The 25,111-nt window shown below is 38.5% G+C and overlaps 1 protein-coding gene across 3 annotated transcripts; it reads right to left on the reverse strand.

Moving 5' to 3' along the window:
- Positions 1 to 9,626: 9,626 nt before the first annotated feature.
- LOC148026437 (purple acid phosphatase 4-like) lies at positions 9,627 to 24,501 on the reverse strand. Of its 3 annotated transcripts, none has more exons than XR_015692838.1 (8): positions 24,117 to 24,501; positions 11,454 to 11,610; positions 11,209 to 11,343; positions 10,966 to 11,102; positions 10,754 to 10,882; positions 10,604 to 10,671; positions 10,202 to 10,519; positions 9,627 to 10,021 (listed from the first exon to the last, which is right to left on the reverse strand). XR_015692838.1 is itself a non-coding variant. In XM_087690876.1 (7 exons), the coding sequence occupies exons 1-7, from the start codon at positions 24,450 to 24,452 to the stop codon at positions 10,324 to 10,326; spliced, it is 1,158 nt and encodes a 385-aa protein (XP_087547002.1). In that variant the 5' UTR covers positions 24,453 to 24,501; the 3' UTR covers positions 10,145 to 10,323. The 3 variants fall into 3 exon arrangements, 1 of the variants encoding a protein (XP_087547002.1); XR_015692837.1 differs by having other exon boundaries at positions 9,627 to 10,051; XM_087690876.1 differs by lacking the exon at positions 9,627 to 10,021 and having other exon boundaries at positions 10,145 to 10,519.
- Between the last annotated feature and the right edge of the window lie 610 nt (positions 24,502 to 25,111).

Here is a 25,111-nt window from a genome sequence, read left to right on the forward strand (position 1 = left end):
TCTACTACAAGGACAGTGTATACTGAAATGAATTGAGCATATATGCATAGGCAAGAAACTCCCACGATCTCTATTAAACCAAGATTTGCAATGACAAATATTAAAGTGGTTCTGTTAGAACAAAATCTAGAATAGCAAAGAGATATGCAAGCTCAAGGTATGAATATCATAACATCGAGAAACCCAAGTTGCATCAAATGTACATCTGAGAGTATATGCACAACATAAGTGACAAAGCTTGTAACCAAGAAATCTCCAAAGCAAGTAAGCACTTCAAGTATGTATCCAATAGAGCTCAAATCCAAAGCTTAGATCTAAACATAAGTATATCCAAGAACAATAAGCAATGCCAAGCACCAATACATCCATGTAGCATCCCTAAAGCACTTATAGGCATTCAATACATAAGCCTTCACTATGTATGCTTGTTGTTCATAGGATATAATAGTAAAGAACCCTTCAATGAAGGAGGTATTCAAGCTTTAACAAATCCAAATGCCTTTTCCAAGCATAAAGCATCATATAGGCATTAAAAACTTGCCCCATAAGCATCAATAGAGCATTAAAAAATCAAATACTTGCTATCCAAAGAGTATACAATAGGTCTATCCTTAATAGTAGATTAATAGCTAACCTCAACCTCTTCAAAACAATGCTCAAATAGAAGCCTTCAATGCTTGGGATGATGCCAAATAAGTGGCCAATGACCTTGGAGCTTAATAGGAGCTAGAAGAGGTGAAGAATACCACAGGAAAGGGGCAACCAAATAGGTGTAAATCATGTTGGTTACTCTTGGGGGTATTGCTATTGCTACTACTCTTGTTGAGCACTTCACATTACTCAAGGAAATCCCTAGAAGGTCCCCAAAAAGCTTGGAAGGTGGGGAATTGATCTAGGAAGAAATGAAATGGATGCATACCTTAGTAAGTGGCTACCATGAAAACTACAAATGAAGTTCTCTTCCTGGGTTGAAGTGAATGTAAGGGTGGCTTGCTCTCACTCTTGCTCTATACTAGTTGAAAGGTGGAGCAAGAGTGAGAGCACAAGCAGAAGAAAGAGGATGTAAGAGCTATGGAGGTTCAAATAAGAGAGAGAGCAAGTCGATACGTAGGAACTCTAATAGTCATTATGTGTGACCTGCCTTTCCTTATTTTATTGTCATAGAAAGAATAAATAATAAAGTGACTATGATGGGTGGCCACCACATGTGATGTATAGGCGTGTAGGCACTAAGTACAGAGTAAATATAGGTGGCTAGGCACAAGTAGCCTTTAACCCCCAACACTTTTGAGTGTGTGTCTAAGTGTGATAGGTGAGGGTAAGTAGTGGGTTAAGTGTGATAGATGGGGGTAAGTAGTGGGTGAGTGCAATTGATTGAGCCTACCTAGGTTTAGGTCACTGAACCTAAAAAAGAATGGTTGATTTAAATATTTAAGAGATATACTAAGATACACAAAGTCTATGAGTGAGCCTAAGAGTGTTGTCTAAGTGCAATATCTCAATGGATGAGGGTGTTAATTCTCAGTCATTTGAGCATGCTAAGTCAAGATGATGTGTGGTCAAGTGGTGAATGGATGAGTGGGTGTTGAGCACAAGAATCATGGACAAGGATCAAATAGGGGATGGATAGTGGTTTGAGCTCACGTGTGTAGTTTTGAGCATCACACAGAAGTGGGGGTATGAGGGTGATAAGCATACAATTGTTATGTGCTATGCATGAGTGGGTGGATGTGTCTTGTACAGAAGTGGGTGAATAGGTGTTTGAGTGGATTGAGCACACGAGTTTTGCACTAGAGATCAAGCTTACGAGTGACTAGATTGGATTGGGCTCATGAGTGGGTGAGTATGCCTAGCATGCACAAGTGAGCACACACATGGGTGGTGCTCTTGGAACATGAGTGAATAGTGAGTAAGTCTAGCACATGAGTGGTTGGATGGTGTAGGTGATTAAGCACATAAGTGGAAAATGAGTGATGAACACACAAGTAGTGTAAGTGGTGATGAGCACAAGAGTGAGTAGACAAGAGGTTGAGCTCATGATGACGAGTAAATGGGTAGAGTGAATTGAATACGCAGTGAGTGAGTGGGTGATGAGCCTAGATCACAATTTGGTAAGTGATCCTTACCCATGAGTTGGTAGACAAGTGGGTAAGTGAGCCTCACCCACAAGTGGGTGGTGGGCATGTGGGTGAGTGAATGCAAGAGTGGATAGAGTGAGTGATCCTTAAAAAGATTGCTCACTGGTATGTGTTACTTAATGCAAATGGTGGTCGATGTAGCTTGATGCCCCAATCTTCATATTTAGATAGTCAAGCAACCTTAATACTTGTAATTAATCAAACAATATGTCATGAGGAAGAAGAAAGCTAGTTTGTACCTCTTGAGCTGGATGATGATGGTGCTCTCTGAGGTTGATGGTGGCTTCCTCAATCTTGAATCCAATCTCCCTTTATTTTTTGGCACTTTTTGTGTCTCTTTCTTTCTCTTTCTCCTTCCTAGCACTGCAACAAGCCACATAGGTATGTGTGTCCTCTACTCCTTCTCTAGTCTTGGGTACCTCAAATGGTTGATGCTACTAGGGTTATTATGAATGCAAGACAATCTTATGTAGATGATATAAAAGATACACTTGCAATTCAAAGATCACATTTTAGATCTACAATTTTCTAGAAAGTGCAAGTGACTTCCATTTTATTCAACCTTGTTTTCATATATCTTCATCAAAATCACCTCAATGTACAAAATATATAATTAGAAGTCATTGCCATAAATTACCTAAAAGTGGAGGTGTTCAGCTTTTGAGAATCTTCTAAAAAACACCACCACATTTTGGTTACCAACCCATGACTTGTTATGCTCCTAATATTTTGCTATTCACATAAAATTGATTGCCTGGACTACTGGTGCTCACCTGAAATAGTGGATTCTCACTTAAAACTACCCCTTTCCTTACATGATTATGAATGAATAAAAGGTATTGAATGATAAAAATCAACTTTATATAATGCATACAAACTATTATAGAATGCTCACTAATCTTGGCCGACTGCTTGAGGTGGAAATATTTTTGAGGCTTCAAAAGGATGTGTAAGTGCAACTAGTCTTGTATGGTCGTTCTTTGGTAGGGTGTTGTTATAGATATGAACAAAAAATTTATAAAGATAGGGCAAGGTTTATCCAAGAACTTACTTGAGCTTGCAATAATCAATAAGCACTTGTGTTGATGATTTGAATTGTTAGATCAACTAGAAAAATTAATGTCAAAAGGATAGCTTTCTACAACTTAGTGTGAAAAGCTACATGAGTGCTATACACATGTATAGTGGAGAATTGGCACAATTCTCCTGAAAGTTTATAAAGATATGGGTTGTGCTCTTCCTTGTTCATCAAAGTGCACCATATCCTAACTTATTTGCTTCAATAAACTTGGTACTTGTTTGTCCACGACCATGCCATACAAATCCTTCCTCCTCCTCAGTTTTGCTAGGAATCGACAAGTTCTTGTGATGGCATAGCATTTTTTTCTTAGGTGAAACCATTGGATAAAAAAGAGTTAGTTTTTCATGAGGATAGAGGATAAAAGAGGGATCCATGCATGATGGGAGTGTTTATGGTAACTTCATCCATGTTGTGAAATTATAATAATGTATTTCTATTAATGGAGCTGCCAACCAAGAACCAAACACTAGTTCTCATGCCCAAGGTTGAATATCGTTGAGCTCGTGGCAATTGATACATCCATATGTTTGCCAATGTCTTGTGCAAAACAACAATGAGATGTAACTTTGCATGGATAAAATTTACCTTTACAAAGATTAGCAAACACTAACAAATAAATTAGTCTTCTATATATTGTATGCATGATATATTTAAAAAAATTGTGATTAACAACATTGTTTCTAATCCTCATGTAAGAGACCTAAGACATGTGCAAAACAACAATGTTATCATTGAGATGTAACTTTGTATACAAAAAGTTTGCGATCAAAGGCAAATTCACAATCCTTAGTATTAAAGCCTTTTATATATTGTTTGCACGATATATCAAAATACAATGTGGGTAATGAAATTGTTTTTGATTCTTAGGTAAGATACCTAAAGCAAATACCACTTGATGCATTGGAATACATCATGGACATATTTGCCTTACTCACCTTTTCTTTGTATTGAATAATTATGAAATCCCTACAACTCACGACTTGATAATGCCACAAAAGATGAAGTTAACAATGAGGATATTGGGCATTTCCATTTTGATTTGCATTATGAGCTAGTCGACCAATGGCAATTACAACCATTGCTAGTCCTAACCAAGTTCTCGTGTGTAGAAGTCACCGCCTTGATCTATGGTGCGACTAGCTTAAGATATGGAACATAGTATTCATGAAAAGCATTTTTGGCAACAAATACCAAAATTTGATGGATAGAATTGGAGGGATTCTCTAATCAAATCAATGTATTTTCCATTTCTTAAACCAAAAAAATTGAGTATAGAGTTGTAAACTTTTTATCAAAAAGTTTAAAGGGTGCTTTTGAGAAGTTGCAATTCATTTGACATTAAACCTTTGTTTTTCATGAACATTGATTGGACCTACTTCTTAATAGTTGGCAAGTCCACTCTTTCGATTAATTTAATAAGACCTAAGGACTTGTTTGCTTTTGACAACAAATATTTTTTACTTTTCACATGACATTATAGCATGGCTACTTTTAGATCTAAAAGTCATATTGAGTTGATTGATCTTTTTGACAATTAGGTAGGGCTACCACACATTGACATGTGGCCTAACTAGCTTGAAACCTTTGAAAATTTTATCCCAAACTAACCATGTAAGTTTGTTTTTGAAATGGAGTGGAAGCATATGAAAGATAACGAAATCCTACATGATTGTCTAAACATATAGTAGAACCTTGAAAACTTGAAATCAATGTAAATATGAATATTTTGAAGGGAAAAATGGAATACACAAGAAATTTGTTCTCAATGGATTCTAGCCCACCTAAAACATGTAGTTGACTCCTATCATGTCATTGATAAACCATGAAAATGTATGTAAAACCTAATGTAAGCCTTAAAATAGGAACCAAATACTATGTAAACTCATGTTAGTGCTAAAAGCACAGATATGATGCAACAAAGAATTGGGAAAACACGAATATAATCCATATGCATGTGAAATAGGTGTATGAAGTGAGAATGATCTACAAAATTGATGGGTTGTCAAGACCTCTCTTCTACAAAGATGTTGTTATAGTTCAACTTAGCATTATGCCACATAATTACGATTCATGTGTGAATGTGGTGATCAATTGTTGGCCTCTCAACAATAACAATAATCACAACAAATGCTTGGCCATGAATTATACCTCTAATTTTTCCAATCAAGAATTCACTTAAGATATGATTTTTAGATGCAAATACATATTTAATATTAAAGAATACCACAATATACATCCTTTGGGTTTTACAAAAATACACACATTTCAAGTAGATGGAACTAGGTCACACTACCAATGATTCTGTTGAACCACCCTTGTTAGACTTGCCCATCTTAGTAGCATAAGTTCTCAAAACCATAGATACTTGAAGACTATGTTCTCCTAATTTATATTCTCATTGAATAACTCAAATATTAGTTTGAGTTTGGCTTTCCATATGCACTGAAGTGTAAAGGACCTAATATTTGGAAACTCATATTCATGGTGTTATCATGTCCACTATACATACCCAAAATGCAAGCTTAAAGGGACTTTCTAGTCATTCCCTTTGGATGGATATACGGGACATGGCAACACTATTCACTCCACTTCTGTACATGCTTTGCCAAGAGTTCTCGTTACTTTGGTGCTCATGATGTAGCATATATCCTTTCCATATGAGCTAAGTAATGGCAAAATAGGGGTGACTGCCATACTATCCTCCAACAAATAAAGTCCATTTGAGATATTGTGAGCAATCACTTCCCAACAAATTTTGCCATTTTCTCAATCACAATACATAATGCACATGTGATTATTGTAAAGACGAGAAGGCTAACTAGACAACCTTTCATGAGTCCTCTTTGAATCTCAAAGGAATCAAGTAGCTCACCATTCACTGGTATCTAGGCCGACATCTTTGTAGCCAAGAAATAGGGAAGATTTGCACATTAAATCCCATTATAATCATTATTTTCCTTAAATTCCATTGGACTCCATCAAACAGTTTCTCCACGTCAAGTTGAAGGTAGATGATCTCTTACTTGGAGACTTTTTCCCATTCATCATCAACAATAATTGCATTCAAGACATTGTCTTGGAGAGACCTTCCCTAAATGAAACCATGTACATATTTGTTGATATGTCTAAACAATTGGTGATATCATGTTTATAATAGCCCTGTTAAGGACTTTAGCATATGGTACTCATGAGAATGATCGGCCTCTAGTGACCTCCCAATATAAGTCGATCAACTTAGTCACATGAAGGGCTAATTTAGACAAAAAATGCAACATACATTCCATTGCAAGACCATCATGACCCATGGACTTTTTGGGCTCCCAAGCATCTTAGAGCACTCACCAGCTCTCACAAGGATTCCGCAATCCATATTGTCCTTATCTTCATATAGTATTTTGAGGTAATTATCACATTTAAGATTGATTTCCCTTTTATATGTGCCCAAGTATCACGCTCCTCCAAGACTGTGATAGTTCCCTTCATTCCTTTCAACCTTATACTCCTTACAAAATCTGCTAAGATAGTATCATCGATCAAGAACAAGCTACTTATTTAAAAACCAAACATAGCTTTTCTAGTTCATGCACATAGGCAACTCTTCCTATGACTTGAGCAAGCAACAATATCTCCTTGTGATTCACAACTCTTCCTATTACTCTTTTTGCCATCTCTTCAAAAACTTCATTTGCCCAACTTAGTTCCTCCCTTTCGATATTGCATAGCCATGCCCCTTGCAAAGAAATGGAGAGTGATAGGGTGTGCAAAAAGTTTCCTCATGGGTCTTGTTTGCATGCTCTGATATCCTCCTCCAAGTTGGTAATGGCTCCATTCACCAAATACAAAAAGTCCACCTATTTGAAAGGCCATGCTTTGGCAACAAGCCATTAGTGCATTCCTTCTATGTGCATGGTTCAATTGCCTTTAGCTCGAGCATGATTGGGGCATGGTAAAAAAGGAGACTATTGAAATCCCAATCTATTTGTGCTACTATGGGGAGCTAATCACCACTATTTGTACTATATCATCGATCATGTCACACCCCATATCTCAAGTGGCTAAGTGAGTTAAATGTGAGGGGGACATTGTTCTAGTTGCAAGTATTCTTTCAAGTCGATTAGGTCAAACTAATTTCAAGAAAATTTCCTAGCTTCTTGCTCCTCACCTTGGATTAGTAAAGATGAGGAAACATTCCATGGATCAATAACCGTGTTAAAGTCCTCCATCAATCAAGCCCTTCAAGGATGAGATATTCCCCAACTCTAGCCAAAGGTCCTTTGACCGGCTATGATTGTACTTATAAATATTAGTTAGAGTTGTTCTATCATCTTCCCATTTGATGGATGCCACTAGCAACCTATCATTTTACTTGAGCCACATTTGGATCACTACCACTTTTTGCCACCATCAAGTGGCCCGCTTGGTTTCCCCACCCCCACCCCAAAAAACAATTGCATGTGTATTCCACATGTTGAAACACACACCTACTCCACTTGTGTAGTTTGTGCTCTTGCACTAATATTGCATCAAAAGTCCCAGTTTTTAATCCATTTCTAGAACAAGCTCATTTTGATATTCTCGTTGAGGACCTTAGCATTGAGAATGGAAGCTTGATTTGATCTTTCATTATTCTTGCCTTGGGCTTTATCAACTTGCAATCTCCCGAATCCCTTCTCATTGATTCCCAAAACTCCTTGCTCGACCATCCAATCATTGGCAACCTCTTGGTTTGAACCATGAAGCAATCATGAATTTTGTTTCCATAAAGCCCTCAACCACAAAGGTCTGACACCATCTACAACTTCACATTCATTCCAAGATATTCTGAATCTTAGTGCTTCGACAAGACTATTGAAAGTGAGTAAAGGAGTTGGCCTTACCTCTTACCACAACTAGGAAATTCTACTATATCCCAAAAAATGACAACGTATTATCATGGATGACCATTTTATGCTTCGCCCTTCTCCTTCATCTTTAGCCATTTACCAATCTTCATATTTGTCATTAACCTCCATATCACCTTGCCCATCTTCATTCTATTGGTTTACTTTGACCACATCCACCAAGGAGCCTTTCCCTAGGTCCTATTTTGACGCCTTCCCCACATTTGTTGCATTTAAGAATTCTTTGTAATAGGGCCTCCACATCCACAATTGAAGCATTGCCCGTCTGGATTTGCTTCCTCTTGTCATTACCACTAAAGCCTTTCCACCTCTAAAGAATCTATCCTTATCATCTATGCTTACATCTTCACATAAAACTCTACATCAAATGCTTTGAGCAAGACTCCTTGCAACAAACTACATTTAGGCAAGTGCCTCCTATGTGTCCATAAGACATGTTAGCATCACTAAAAGCATGCTTAATTAATAATAAAGTTACTGGCCCTAAATGGCATGTATGTTCTAAACTTCTGACTCCCTCTTCTTGTTGTCTACTTGCATTTTTCCCCTTTTAAGAACCTAAACATATGAATTTTAACAATCAACAAAACAACCAATGTTGATGAGTCTTAATATACAATGATTATGATTGACTTGACATAAGATTATTCGAGTAGAATGTACAAGATCTTGAGTTTCAATAGCCTTTTTTTTTTCTTGCTAAAGAACACGTATATCCATATTCCATGCCCTTTCTTTAGCCAAAGTAATATAGATTAGTTGCCTTTGAAGCAACTTGACACAAGTTCAAATATAGGATGTCACTAAAAAGAACTTTTCAAGTATTTTCTTTATTGAGCTTCACTACAAACAAACTTTTGAAGTATTTTCTTGTTGTTTTTCAAGACTAGTTAGCACAAGCACTACTCCTTCACTCTAGCCTCAATATAACACTCCATAAAACAAGACAATGACCACCAAAGTTTGAGACCAAACTAGAAAAGATCAAACAAAATTCCTTCTTTTTGCACCACCCCTGCACTCTAATAGCCTCATTATAACAATCCATGGACCAAGACAATAACTGATAAAGTTTTAGACCAAATTGAAGAGATCAAACAAAATTCCTTTCTTCTTATAGAGATCGATTTCTACAATAAATGTGTACCAAGAGTACTTTTTACAATACTCATGCTAACCTCAATAATTTATTCAAAGGTGTGTCATGGCAACATTTTTATTACTACCTAAGAATAACCACATTGCATTATTGTATCGTTGGGCAAGAGCCACACTAGATTGATGAAAGACCAATTCAAAGGTGACCTACAGAAATGCCAACTAACTAAGAAGTGGAGCGACTGCAAATTTCAAGAAAAAATGAAACAGAAAGTACAAAAACACTAACCTCATGGTCATAACGTTTGAAGATCTACAAAAAGCAACTACAATTTTGAAGAACAAAATGAAACAAAAAGTAAAAATACACTGCAACCTCATAGTCAAAACATTTGAAGATCTAGATATATACAATCATTTTTGTACCTGTAACTTCACACAATGTGACATTGACTTGCTTACATTATAAATAACATTGGGTTCTTTTAAGTACTCCAACACCATGCTTGCTGTAAGGACAAGGATTGACTAATGAAGCCCAAGTGGTTTTCAGCATCTAGGCATGTACATGGGGTGCATGAGTTGAAACCTTGGACACATTCCTTGTGGAAGCTTTCAAAGTTCATGCCTTTTCCAAAATAATGGAAAAGAAAACAAAATAAAAAGCACACCAACCTCTACAAATATTATTTTCAGTCTTCTTCATAGAATATGTGACCCCTTCCCTTTTTGGGACTCTCTTCATAACCACATTGTTTCTCGGTAAATCACATTCCTTCTTATTGTTCTTGGGTTTGTAGTCCCTTCATCCAATGAAGTTCTCATCTAAGAATCTAGGGCAGTAAAATCATAGGTAAAGATATGTGCTCAAGCATGTCATTAGATTAACAGCTTCAAAACACATACCAAGTGGTTCACAATGTGCATGCAAGAAAGAGACCTGATATTTTTCTTGTTATAAAGAAAGAGGAAAATAGCAATACCGTGGGGACGAACGGACTTGCACCCTTCTGTACCAAATCTGGTAATTTGATGCTTCAATGTGGTTTATAGGTTTGATTCCAGATTGTGTACACAACACTATGCTTTACAACTTTCAAAACTGTCACTTCTGTAGGGAGTAGGAGTAAAGTGATTTGCCAAAAACATCATAAAAGGTAAAAGAAAGTGTGTTTTCTTCCATAGAAACAGCAAGAAAACCTTGACCATCAAATACAAACTGCACCCCTGCTGTTTTGTTGAATGATCTCAAGCCTTTGAAAGCTTTCGACCCACCACCACTTGTCAAAAAATGGACAGAGCTGCAGCATATAAAGGAAAAGTGACAAAACGCTCATGTTAGCTTCACTTAGTTCTGGTTTGAAGTTTTTGTAGTTTTTACTGACCTGTCTAAACGCTTGATATGTTGCAGGTTGTGGTCATGTCCATTTACATACATATCGACTCCGTACTTCTGTACACAAAAGAAGAACATTCAAAGAGAACTGAAAGGAAACAACTGGCCCAAGCTTTGCAAGTGTTTGAAAGGCACTCGCCTCTAGAACAGGTAGTACTTGATTCAAAAGCTCAGGAGAATCTCCATGATGCCCTACACTCCTGATGGTATGATGCCCAATGACAATCTTCCATGTTGCATTTGAACTTTGCAGTTTATGAGCTAGACTCTAGACAATGCAACACAGAAGCAACAACTCAGCATTTAAACTAGCCATACTCTTTTTAATGCTTTTTAAAAGCTTATACTTACCTCCAACTGGACATGTAACTGCTTTTGCCGAGGAGCTAGACCTCTCCAATCAAAAGAGTGGCTTGGAGAGACCCAATATTCGTCAATAAATGGAGTTGTGTCAATGAAAAACATACCAACTGAGGCAATACAGGTACCTGAACCATAGGAAACACTGATTTGGTGACATTATTTAAGATTGATCTAAGAGTCCTTGGAAAAAGATACTAATCTGAGAACTTATTATCCAGAAACCATGCAGACCTGTAGTAGTTGGAGCTAGGCATAAGGAAAAATGCAACTCAAATTCCCGCCTACAGCACCACCGAGGATCTCGCCTTGCAAGCTCATCGCTCAATTGAGAGAGAGTATCTCCCATATAGTCATGATTACCCAGAACTTCAAAGGACATTGAAAGTAGTCATTTAACTATTGTTTTTAGAAATCAGGGCTTCAATCTCCCTAACCCCACCTATCAAGAATTTTTAAAAAAAACTATTGTGCCAAACCTGCATACCACTTTTTCTGTAAGCTTGGTGCAGTAAAAACATTTGTGAAGGAAGTTGTAAATGCAAGGTCACCAATATTTTTCAACCCAGTTTCGTAGAAATTATCACCAGTTGAGATAACAAACTGGATGTCAAGCTCTTCTCCAATTCTTCCCATCTGTAACAACAACAAACCTTCAAAGCTAAAGATTTATCAAAATAGATCTTGTAACAGAATTTAACAGTTTTTTCTCCCCCAACTTTACAAAAGAACTTGTGAGCATTACTTCATAGTTTGAACTTGGTGACTCTAAGGCTCTATCCCTGAATTTTTGCATGTTACTCTAGGTTACAAGAATTTTCCTGAAGCTTTGGGATCCTAGGATTTCAAAGACATTCTATTTGTATCACTTTTAATATGAATTGTGATACATCACTTGTTCAATTGCAATTCATCTAGGCAGATTGTGGCTCATTAACTTAGGTCTACTTCCCTAACTTCAGGTAGGTTTAAGTCCTAATATATGTCAAAAAAGCATGGAGTAATGAAAGCAAAGAGACACTGCTGATAGAAACTGCAATGAACACAAGGAACAGAAAAAGAACACAAGAACTCATAGAGAATAGACTCAGGAAATGGAATCCATATACGGAGACTCAAGGGTAGTACACTGGGATGGACCAAGTGTGTAGCCACCACAGTGCAGTAGACTCCCTCTCTCTCCACCAAGAAGCAAGCATGCTGTAGGATGACTTTTGATGAATAAATGAGAGGAGGGCGCATCCTATAAATAGGAAGAAATATATACAACAAATAATGCAGTCAGCCAGTACATACTGTGGCAAAAAATACAGGCCGGCCACATTTAATGCGCCTCACACAAAAATGAACTACACACTGACTATGGGTCCTAGCACCCACAATAAACACATTGGTACCCATGATATGTACACTACTAACACCCTCTCTCAGATCATGGGTGATCATGACAATAAAATATACAATGATAGTCATAGTACATGCAACAATGACAATCAAATAGGACCACGGATACCCAAGCAATGGGTAATCAAGCAACCACCAAGCATGGGTGATCATGACAATAAAATATACAGTGATAGTCATAGTACATGCAACAATGACAATCAAATAGGACCATGGATACCCAAGTAAATGGGTAATCAAGCAACCACCAAGGTGCCTCGGAAAGACACCAATGTCAATGTTGATCATACCTCTCATGAACTAGCTCCAAGAAAGTACACCATGACCATGGATTCCCTACCTTAAACCAAACGACCTAAGTGCCCCAGCCCCCCTCATCTAAGAACTAGAAGCAAAGACCACTCTTCATCAAACATCCCATCATGAACCTAAAAGGAAATCCAGCTCTAGGATTTCAATCTACCAATTTACTTAGTTGATGTTGTGGATGTGAAGAAAACTGCTAGGGTTTGCATCGAGGACACACAGAGTGTACGACCACGACAGAAACACGAAGAGATAGACACAGACACAGAGGGAAAAACTCAAACCCTAAATGCAAAACTCAAAACTCAAACATAGACAGGAGAAGGGAGAGAGAGAACACAACTTTGAAGTGAATGAATGCTGTAAATGAATGTAAGAGTGTACAGTGTGCAAGGCTCAGCAATGTCGAAGTGTGACGTCCATCAGAGACGGATCCCAATTATGTGACCACCAATCAAAGTGTAGGAGTGTTGAATAGTGAATGGCAGCAAGCGGGTCACCAAAATGCAACAATCTAGAGGCTGGAAACTGGTAAATGCAGCAGTGTACCGCCGATCGGAGGCTGGAAACTGTGCACAGGTGCTGTAAACAGCAGGGCGACAGCTAGAGATAATGTGGCTGCAGTCGATGATGGCTGGACAACAAATGGAGGCGGCGGGCTATGGGCTGGAAATTGGGCACCAACAGTAGCAGAGGGTGTGCGGGCTGGTGTAACCTGCAAACAAGGATGATGGCTGAATGGCAGGCAACCTATCTATTTATAGATGTGGATTGGAGCCTCCCAAATTAGGGTTTCCACTAAACTCTCTTGAACCGCTCCCCGTTTTAGGGTTTTACTCTAAAAGAGCATTTTTTAAGAGGCTAATCAACAAGTAATTCATATTTTAGCTCAACAGTGGAAAGCTACAATCTAGGTCCAACATGCTTGCATATGGATGAGGCTTAGAAGCCCCCTATTGAGCTTAAAAATGCATTATAAACTAATTGGCTCTGTATTACAACCCTAAACTCAATTATTACCAAAGTTTCTAGAGAGTGGCTATGTCCCATAAGCCAAACCCTAATTTGGGAGGATCCACATTCTTATAAATAGATAAGTTGTCCATCACTCAACCCACTCCTATTTTGCAAATTGTTCGTGCCCGTCTCTGTTGTCCACACCCCATCTATGGAATATATCTCAGTTCGAGCTGTTGTCTACTATTGTCTATTGGCTAGAGCCTGCATCCAAACTCTCTCCTACTAGGGTGAGGTGGCCAATAGCATGACGGCCCCCAATAGTGTTACAGAGCACCCCTAATATAAGGACGCTTTTCAAAAGGCTTCTAAACAATTCATTGGCAGAAAATTTGAACACAAGCATCTCATTGGTCAAGAAAAGCTCTTGCTTTGTCCTTCTAGACCTGCACTATCACATGTTTCTTTTTTACACAGCAGGTCTACCATAGACTTCACAAATTCAAGCAAGGATGATTTTTCAACTTTCCTTCATCACAACAACCTCATTGTGATAGCAAAGAGGAAAAAGATTAATCCTAGAGATTTCCAACAAGGTTGAAGTTAGTTGTCATTGTACTAGCCCCTCTACCCTACTGGTGACTATTTGCCTATTTTTGTGGTTATTGGCATTTTTTGGCTGGCCAACTTTAGTCTTAGGCCACACCTTGATGCATTTCAGACATTAGTTTTTACCTATTTATTTTGGGATCCCTCCTTCACATTCATTCATTCACTTGCAGCCTTCCACAGCAAGACTTGTTGAAGCAAGGGAGCCCGTGCTAGTGCCCATAGCTGGTGACTCACCATTGTATGCAACTGTCTCATGTTTGGTATATGGATTCCATTCTCGAGCATATCTCTAAGTTCCCTCTTTGTTGTGTTCTTATCTTTTCTCTCTCCTCTCTTGTGTTGTGCAGTCTATTACAATCATCTATTACGCTTCCATTGCTACACCCGCTTCCAACAGCAATCATCATTTTTTAATGGTGACTATATTTCCTACATTATTTATTGTAGGTTCACTAGCATTAAATGCTTTTCCTAATGCAGGTCAGCCAGCCTTTTGGGAGTTTGGCTATTTATAATTGTTGCTCCACTTAGCCAATCATTATCTTCTACAAGTTTCCAGCACACTGCAATGTTCAAGACACTTCTCCATCTTCCAGTGCTGCCAATTGTCATCAACTTGATCCAATGCCCTCAGTAACACTTTGGGCTGCGTGCAAGGACTAATCAATCCACTCTTTGTATTTAGCTTTCATTCAAAGTCAATAAGGATTTATCACTTAATTTTCTTTTTTTAATTGTAGTCTCTCTCTTTCCTTTCTCTCCCCTTGTTTGTGTTCCTCTTTTGTTGCAATCTCTCACATGGAATCATCGCCAAAAGTGAGGACTGGGAGGTTCTAAGGAAAGAAGACCACACTCAACTTGCTGTTTAGAGCAAATCTGTTGAGAAGAACATAAATTTTGTGCCTTGTTTGGCCTTTCTACGAAGTGTGTGGGGCATCTACAACTTCCTTGTGCAGGCTTCCTACCCTAGTCATATTGAGCATATGCATGGCACATGTGCATTCATTACCGTGCCTTGAACAAGATTACCATCAAGAACCATTTTCCTATTGCAAGGATAGATGATCTCCTTGACAAGTTGAAAGGATCTGCAACATTTAGCCGAATAGCTTTGAAGAGTGGGTATCATCATATTGAGCATGTGCATTCATTATTGTGAGCTGAACAAGATTACCATCAAGAATCATTTTCCTATTCCAAGGATAGATGATCTCCTTGAAAAGCTAAAAGTTGAAAGGATCTGCAACATTCAGCCAAATAGCTTTGAATAGTGGATATTATCAAATATGCATTCGAAAAGAAGAAGAAAAAAGGCATCTTTCAACACAATGTTTGGTTTGTATGAGTTTCTAACAACGTGTTTACACTTACCAACTCCAACAACATTCAATTGAATGATGGAAAAAATATTTCATCAATAGACCCTTAGTGGGAGCAATAGTCATTGAGCTCAAAAAACTTGCCTCTTAATTATTATATTTTTCTCACATTTTTCTGGCCCATTAAAAAAACCCAAAAAGGTGTTTTAGCCATTTTATACAACACTCTACGTAATTGTATGACACTCTAGACCTACAAATTTGCATTTTGCGACTACTACTACACAAAATCATATTCCGTGTCAAAATACAACAACAAAATAGAATCTCTATGCTTTCTAATTAATTGGGTAATCCATATCTATTAAATTTGTTTCCTTCATAATTAATAGATATCTAGAAAACTGCATTTCAGCTACCAACTAGTCATTGATGAGTGGTCATAGGTTACGGTGGACCCATGCAGTGAGTTAGCAAATAGTCCACACATTAAATATATGATCTACATGGGCACTTGTGACCAAGACTCCAACATATCAAGTTTGAAGGAGCACGAGAGGAAGTACTCAGGTAGTGTGCGCGTCAAGGGTACATTCAATAGTGCAAAGAGAGTCGAGATTCGAGAGTACTCAGGTAGTGTGCACGTCAATCGAGGTGTATTCGACAATGCAGAGAGAATGGAGATTCGAGAGATGGGTGTGTACTAGTGTGGTACACACGAAGAATAAAAGAATGTATTTATACTTAGCATATGGTGCACTTACACCCACAAGGGTGTGTTCACATGTGCAAGTAAATATATACACTCGAGTATGTAGCATAAGGGCCTTTACACCCAACAACCTCCCACTTAAATGTCCCAAGCGAACCTTTAACCAACTCTAACTCTAGCTGAATGCAATGCTCATGTTGAGCCTTTGCAAGACTTTTAGCGAGAACATCTACAAGGCTATATTGTGTTCTGATCTTAGTCAATGTGACTAGACCATCATCCAGAACCTATGTGATTAAATGATACTGCACATCAATATGTTTGGTATGCGCATGAAACATGGAATTCTTAGCCAGATATACAGTACTTTGCCTATCACATCCAAGTACATGTGTTTTGGTAGGTAGCCTAAAATCCTTGACCAGACGACCAAGCCAAATAGCTTCTTTCGAAGCTTTTGTGGTTGAAATATATTCAACCTCAATGGTAGAAAGTGCTACTATCTTTTGCAATCTAGTGCACTAAGAAATGGGCCACTAGTCAAAGTAAATATGTACACGCTAGTAGACTTGTGAGTATCCAAGTCACCTGCCATGTTTGCATCACAATACCACTGCAGATCTAACCTACCCTTTCCATAGCAAATACATTTTCAACTTTTCACTGCCTCCCAAAGTACTTTGCTAGGATTTGACATAAACATGCTCACAACTCCCACTGAATAAGCAATGTTAGGTCTAGTGGCAACCATAGCATACATGAGTGACCCACAAGCTGAAGCATAAGGAACACTCTCCATAAAGCTAGCTGCCTTATCATCTTTTGGGCAATCTGCTTTGCTAAGCTTAAGGTATGGTGGTAAAGGAACACCAAGTGACTTAGCATTTGCCATAGAAAAACAATCAAGTACTTTGTTGATATACTTTTCTTGTGAGAGAAATAACAACTCTGCTTTCTACTCGTTACACGTATACCCAAAATGTATTCAGCTATACCCAAGTCCTTTATGGCAAAGGCTGAATTCAGTTATCTTTTCAATGCATTAACTTGGCTTTTATGCTTACCAGCAATAAGCATATCATCCACACAAAGCACAAGTATTATAAGGCTTCCATCATCAACCTTCTTTATATATAAGCAATGATCTGCATTGCTTCTTTTAAACCCATGTGAGAGCATGAAGGCATCAAAATTTTTATACCACTGTCTAAGAGCCTGTTTTAAACCATACAAGCTTCTCTTAAGTCTACACACCAAGTGCTCCTTTCTTGGCATAACAAAGCCCTCTAGTTGTTTCATATACAGCTCTTCTTCTAAACCACCGTACACAAATGCAATTCTAGCATCCATCTGATCAAGTTTAAGATCCATAGATGCTACGATAGCAAACAATACCCAAAGAGTGGTCATTTTGACAACAGGTAAAAAGACTTCCTAAAAAATCAATCCCCTGTTTTTGTGTATAACCCTTAGCCACAAGCTTGGCTTTGTATTTGGGTTTGCCATCCACACACTTGATTTTATAGACCCATCTGTTAGAAATGGCTTTTCTATCTTTGAGTAATGGAACCAAATCCCAAGTATCATTTTGATACAATGATTTCATTTCCTCTTGCATAGCTAGCTTCCACTTTTTGTTTAACTCACATGATAATGCCTTTTTATATGTGAGAGACTCACCCTCCTCTGTGAGAAAAATGCAGTCCAAAGAGGGATAAAACCTCTATATAGGTCTCCTAACACATGCAGACCTTTTCACCCAATGATTTGCGTTATCAGGCAATGGATCCACATCCAAAGGAATGTCAATGACCTCATTATTTGGCTGCTGAACTGCATTTTCAGGTTGCTGTAATACATTTTCAGACTGATTTTCAGACTGTTGTGATTCATTTTCAACATGCTGATTTTGTTGCCTAAGCTAATTTTCAGCATCCCTTTGCTGCCCATTGTCATCTAACTCAATGATGATATGCTGATTATCAAAATCAGCATCAAATGGAGCTGAATTTTCAATGGTTGATGGTTTTTCAAGTGGTTGATCATGCTGAAATTTTACTTTCTTTTTGTCCAAATCACCAACTATGGCATTTTTTAGTAGCTTTAACTCATTAAATACCACATCTCGGTTGTGTAGCACTTTTTCATGCTTGGAACCCAAACTCTATAGCTCATTTCACCTTCATCTCCATAACCCATGAAGATACCTCTATGGGATTTCATATCAAGTTTGGTTATGCTATCAACAAGTACATGTACATATCACTCACAGCCAAAGACCCTTAAGTGGTCATATAAAGCAGGTTTACCAAACCAAACCTCTTTAGAAATGCCACTTTCAAGTGCACGATGTGGAGATTGGTTGCAAATATGCACCACGGTTTTAAGTGCCTCTCCCCAAAACAATTACGAGAGATTAGCTATGGATAAAATACACCGAATCTTCTCGCATAGAGTGTGATTCATTCTCTCAGCCACACCATTAGATGACAGATTATAAGGAGCTGTAAGCTCTTGTTTAATCCCATTGACATCACAAAACTTAGTGAATTCTTTAGATATATACTCTCCCCCATTGTATATTCTTATGCATTTTAATTTTAAGCCCTTTTGAGTACTAACAAATGCATAAAACCTTTTAAAGGTGTCCAATGCCTTGCTTTTTTGCTTAAGCAAGTAAACCCATAGCTTTCTGGAATGGTCATCAATAAAAGACACAAAATAATAGAAACCACTATGAGTTTTTATTGCCATGGTACATACATCAAAATAATGGACTAAATCCAAGATACATATCTTCCTAGAGGCTCCATGAGAGTATGAACTCTTTACATGTTTTCCCAAAACACGGTCATCACAAAAATCAAGCTTTGAGTTTTTCACATCAACTCTTCCAAGTGAAAAAAGTGCAAGTAAACCCTTTTGGTTCATGTGTCCAAGACGCTTGTGCCATAACTCCATGTGTGGCTGCACTTTTGCAACTACAACAAACTTTCCAAAAAGTGCCTTGCAATGAAGATAACATAGAGTTTCCTTTTTGTCGCCTCTAGTGACTATCATGGAACCTTTCTAAATCTTCCACATTCCACCACCAAAGGTAGTGAAGTAACCCCTGTTGTCCAATTGTCCAACCGAAAGCAAGCTCTTCTTGATACTAGATACATACCTAGCATCACGAAAAATCAACTCCTGACCATTTTTAAGAGCCAGGTGTATGGTGCCCATTCTTCAATATCACATGCATGATTATTTCCTAGGTAAACTTTCTAAAGGTTACCTTTTGCATAAGAAGAAAAACACTCCAAATATGAAGTTACATGAAATGAAGCACCAGTGTCAACAATCCATGATTGTGACAAATCATCATGAGCAAACAACAAGGCATCTATCACATCCCTTTTAGTAATATACATGTCTTCCACTATCATAGCATGTGGATCTAAAGATGCAGCCAACAAATCAGCATCTTTATCTTATTCTATCTCCTCAATAACAACATTAGATACCACATTTTTCTTTTCTGTTTCTTTAGGGTAGAGCTACCATCCTTCTCATTCTTTTTACCTTTTACATTAGCCTACTTCTTAAGTTCTTGCTCCTTTTTATAGTATCTGCAATTGGGATTTTTATACCCTTTGCATCCATACTGATAGCAAGTGATATCTTGCTGTTTTTCTTTGCTTTTGCTATGATTTTTGTTCTTATTTGCAACATTTGGCCTCTTTTCAGTTCGTCCTCTTGCATCATAGGCTAATCCACAGTTTTCTCCACTTGCCTTGCATCTAATCTTCTCATTGAGAATAGAACCACGCACACCATCAAATGTCAAGTTGGGATTGTTACACAATGACACAACCAATGCCTCCCATGAATCTAGCAAAGTCATGAGCAAGAAAATAGCCCTCAGCTTAGGATTAAAAGCCGACAAGCCTACATCCTGTAAAACTCACTCAAAATACCAATGAGAGCATTTAAATGCTTTGAGGCGGGCTTAGACTCATCAAGCTTCAAGTTGACTAACTTTCACATGAGATGGACCTGAATGACAAGAGTTGTATTCTCACATGTAGCCTTGAGTTTCTCCCAAATTGCATAAGTAGTGGTAAGTCCCTTGATATCAACCAAGATATCATCCATGATAGCCATTTTGATATAAGTAATGGCTTTCTTATTCATTTTAGCCCAATCCTCACCTGACAAAGCAATAGGCTTATGTTCTACCAAAGCATCATCACAATCCTTCAAAAAAAGTATACCCTACATACGATCTTTCCAAAGATCAAATCCATTGCCATCAAATTTACGAATCTCAAAAAGACTTTTTGGGTAAAATGTAGATGCACTGCCAGCCATCTTCAGCAATAAAAGACTACAATAAAATACTGAATACTTTTAGCGAATAGCAAGGTTGCTGAATATAACAGCAAGTACACACACTTGTACTTCCAAAGATGTCCAAGAAGCAGATATTTTGCTACAATTTCAGTCCCAAGAGCTGATTACAGCATGTATATGAACCAAATCTAATACATATGCATAAATGATAGCTCCCACTTCAACAATACATCACCGTAATGCCCAAATGCAATAACCCAAGTGTTGTATGTACCACTGTTTTGCTGCATAATGAGCATTCAGCAATACATGTACCAAGAGAAGCTGCCCTTTTACAACATTTAATACATCCCAAGTCCAAATTTCTTCCACTCAACAATGAATCTGCTGTAATTTCACAATCAAAGCACAAATCGGCTCAAAATGCATCACCGATGCGAAAAGCCCTAAAATTTTTGCAATAAATCTACCCCAATTGCATTAATTCATCATCCGGAGTGTCGAATATAGCAAATGTTGCAGAAATTTCACAAATTCAGCAAAACCCCCCAATTTCAGGGTCCAAATGTGCACAAATTACAATGAAATTGGCTTAGCTGAGTAAAATTTCACTTGTATAAGAAAAGCCCCAAAATTTTGAAGCAAATGCGCACAATGTTTGCAATTTCTAGGTCAAATGTCACTGTTCTACATGACCTGCATCAAATTTGGGAAAGCCCCAAATTTTCAGGCATAAATCAGCACAGATCTGAGTATTGTGCTTGCGCCGTGAACCCCCGTCAGTGAGCAGGGGGGACTGCTTGCTGAAAATAATAATAAAAACTGTCACAAATGGTTCAAATGTGTCGAATCAACCAGCTATTGACTTGTGATGTGTCACCTCTCGCCTGTTGTGTGCTGGGAATGTGCCGCTGGTTGCCGCTAACCTCTTCAACCTGCGCCTTGTTCCGATAGCCTGTAAGACGTCGTTGCCTCGTCACAAATTGACCGCCGCAACTGGTCACGCTTGCTACAGACGGTCACGCCTACCTGTCGCCTGCAAAAAACACTACCTGCACTTCACACCAGCCTGTCCTTTGGTCAGACTGACCACTGATTGATCTTGACTGCCTGTCGGCTCACACTCACACATAGAGACTGATCCGTCCAGTCCTCGGGAATCGCACACACTCTTGCCAAAGCTCTGATACTAGTTTGAAGGAGCACAAGAGGAAGTACTCAAGTAGTGTGCGCACCAATCGAGGTGTATTCAGCGGTGTAGAGAGAGTGGAGATTCGAGAGATGGGGATGTACCAGTGTGATACACACAAATAATAAAAGAATGTATTTATACTTAGGGTACGGTACACTTACACCCATAAGGGTGTGTTCACATGTGCAGGTAAATATATACACGGGAGTAGCATAAGGGCCTTTACACCCAACAAACTCTAGCATATCAAGTCAAACTCACACACACAAAGGATTAGTGCCTTTAAATATCTTTGGGACTGTTATACTGCTGTTGTATAGGGATTTGCACAGCTAAAGTGATTCCACGTGAGTTTCATACATATACCCAGGTTGTTTTGACAGAGAAGTGCACATTGTTTGTACGCAGAGATCATTATATTGCCGTAGTAGTGTCTTTTGGATTAAAACAGTCCAAGTCATTGTCTTGGAAAGAGTTTGTCTAAGTTATCACATTAGATGCAGAGTTCTTAGCTTAAGCAAAATTATACAATTGTTCATAGTCTTCTAGAGAAATACAAGTTTGTCAACACAAACTGGTACAACATGAAACTCAAAATGCACTAGCTAGATAAATTGATAGCTAGTGTGATCACACTCAGAAACTCTGTAAAACTGAAACGCACACTAAAGAAAGGGCTAGAAATAGTAAGAGCTCCTCCATCTCTATCAAACTCTGATGAAGCTCACAACCAGCAGATGACCAGCATGAAATAGGACATGCTACCAAGTTCAGCACAGGAGGATACAGCTAGCAAGAGGCAAGGAAGGCCCAAAGACAAGAAAACAAGAGGCATAGTTTTAACCACGCATGTTTGCTTGAATATGCAAGTATTTTACTTTTAGGGTATATTTGCCCAAAAAATCCTCAATCTTTTTGCTAATTAAAAGAATTATTGGATCTGTCATATGAATGTGTTTTTGGTTATGAAAAGGATGTTTGAAACAACATATGCTTGTCTTTTTGGCTCTTTTGAAACAATCAAAACAAATGTGCTTTGCTGCAATTGATCTCTCTCTCTCTCTCTCTCTCTCTCTCTCTCTCTCTCTCAAATTGATTACAACTTGTAACTCTAAGCTTAGAATCTTGTAATTATGAGCTCAAAAGCTTGTTTTTCCCTAGGCAACATAATTATGATGGGAGGGCCAGATGGAAAAAAGATGGCACAAGAAGGGGAGAGGGAGAATGCTTACACCAAGAAGAGGACAGAAGGAGCTGTGCACAATCAGGCTGGCACAAAGGGAAGGAATGGCTACTGGCTGCATAAGGGAGGCAGCATAGAGATCATGCAAGTGCAGGCAAGACAACAGCTGTCATGAACAGATGAGTTACATATGTCAGTTCAGACAAACAAATTGTGGTTCATGACTTCTTTGCATAAAAATTTTCAGCATGGTATAGGATTGCTTTATTGCACTCTTTGTGTTAGGAGACTACTTGAGAAGTACATATTTATTATTGACAACTGCAAGCTTGATTCTACACCAAAACCCAGAATAAGCATCCACAATGCTATTGAAGCTGCCAGGTTGTTGGCTGCCTTCATTTGTGGACACTCAGACTGCAGTTTCCAAAATCAGCAGGTTAATGCACAGCCTCGGAGCAAGGTTGTTAACAATGTGTTCAGCTACTTGAAAGGCACTATGTCAGATTGCAAAGCAGGGATATTCAGCTACATGCTTTCAGTGATAGTGCTTGCACTCATTATAACACCAGCATCCATTGGTACACCAAAATGCAGGGCATTACATGTTTCCAAACGTTGATTTGCTGCATCCCTCTCTATTTGTCATTTGCAAAATAATACTTGATTGTCTACTGGTTCAAGTGCTATTTCCACCATCGTCTATAAAAGACAATTTTGGGAGCCAATAAAAAAATCTTAAACCTGAATGATTTGCAAGTTTTTCCCCTTACATTTTGTAGGCTTCTGTGCCACATTATAACTCAATTTATCCTCCATTTTGAGATTCAAAAACCTACTCGCCAAAGTCATTTTCTTCCCAACAATTCACTCGACATTTGCGTGAACACTGATAAACAGTTCTCTGGCATATGGCCCCAAAACATACACGCACAGGGAAGCATGCATCAAGTTACTAACAAAATAACTTGTGCTTTATAAAAGTAACGAAATTTCCAAGGATCGAAGTCTCAGAAACAAAACTTTGGGAGTGTAGTTTTTCTTTTAAAATTCAGCCAAAGTGAGAAAGTACAAACAAGGCAAGCTGAAGCCTGTTGCAATTAGAGCTTGTTTGATACGCACCTGGATGGCTACTTGCGATTGATTGTAGAGCCCAAGCCTTCCCCAATCTCCTACAACAAGGAAGTTCAGTGGCTCATGGCGAGAAGCGCGAAGATCCTCCTGTTGTTTGTTGGTCTCCAGAGAGGGAGAAGATCGCAACGCGAGAACGGAAAAGAAGACGAGGAGGCCGAGACACAGGCCCAGGAGGACCATCGCCATGGACCGCCATACATCAGCGTAAGCCGCCAGCCAAGGCAGGCGGCGCGCCCCCTTTTCGTGTGGCCGGCGTGTGGGAGCCGAGCACAAAGGATCGTTTTCCTCGATCGACAGCGCCAGGCTTCCTCGTGCTGGCTCCATTAAAGCCTTCTCACTGCTCAGAATCCAGATTGCGAAGAGATGAAACACATTCTTCCCCTTTATGTATTCTATATATTAACCAATTATTTAAAGATTCCCCTTATGTAGTCTATATATTAACGAATTATTTAAAGATTCCCCAGCTCACAAGGCTATGTCTCCTTCACTTCACATTTTTAGCGAGTAAAAGGCGTAGCTTGAGGCTTACAAAAAATGAAGGGGATGCACTTCACATGTAATGATGTGCAAACACTCGCCAATCTCAATAAGTAAAATTTTTTGTTTATAGCAGGACCAACTAACCATGCTTCAAGTGGTACATGTGATCCACTCCACACATTGAGATATTATACCTCGTGCAATAAAAGCTGGTCAACATTCTTATGTGCATTGCCAAATTAACATAGCGAGGCCTACCTTTTTCACCACACAGGAACAAGGGCATCGTATTGTATAGCTTTGGTAAGCATGACACCATTTCAAACATCAAGGACAGCACTATGCACTATGTTTTGTGATAGTAATATTGGCATGGATAGGCTCGAAAAGGCAAATTTATGCTTAAATTCATCTTCTCTGCAATATTCCAACTTCTCATTGTGCTGATATTGAGTAGTTTTTTGTACCAAAGATTTCCTTCTGCTAACACAAGCTCTTGT

Source organism: Lygodium microphyllum, chromosome 13 (genome assembly GCF_053477565.2).
Source record: "Lygodium microphyllum isolate KBCC chromosome 13, Lygodium_microphyllum_v1.1.10, whole genome shotgun sequence".
NCBI classification, from domain to species: Eukaryota; Viridiplantae; Streptophyta; class Polypodiopsida; order Schizaeales; family Lygodiaceae; genus Lygodium; species Lygodium microphyllum.

Excerpts from the sequence above, each read along its gene's own strand:
- LOC148026437 (XM_087690876.1), bottom strand. The coding sequence starts at position 24,452 with ATGGAGCCAGCACGAGGAAGCCTGGCGCTGTCGATCGAGGAAAACGAT. Across the intron at positions 11,103-11,208 it reads CCTAGCTCCAACTACTACAG|GTACCTGTATTGCCTCAGTT; the intron begins GTCTGCATGGTT and ends CCTATGGTTCAG. Across the intron at positions 10,883-10,965 it reads AGTTACATGTCCAGTTGGAG|AGTCTAGCTCATAAACTGCA; the intron begins GTAAGTATAAGC and ends TGCATTGTCTAG.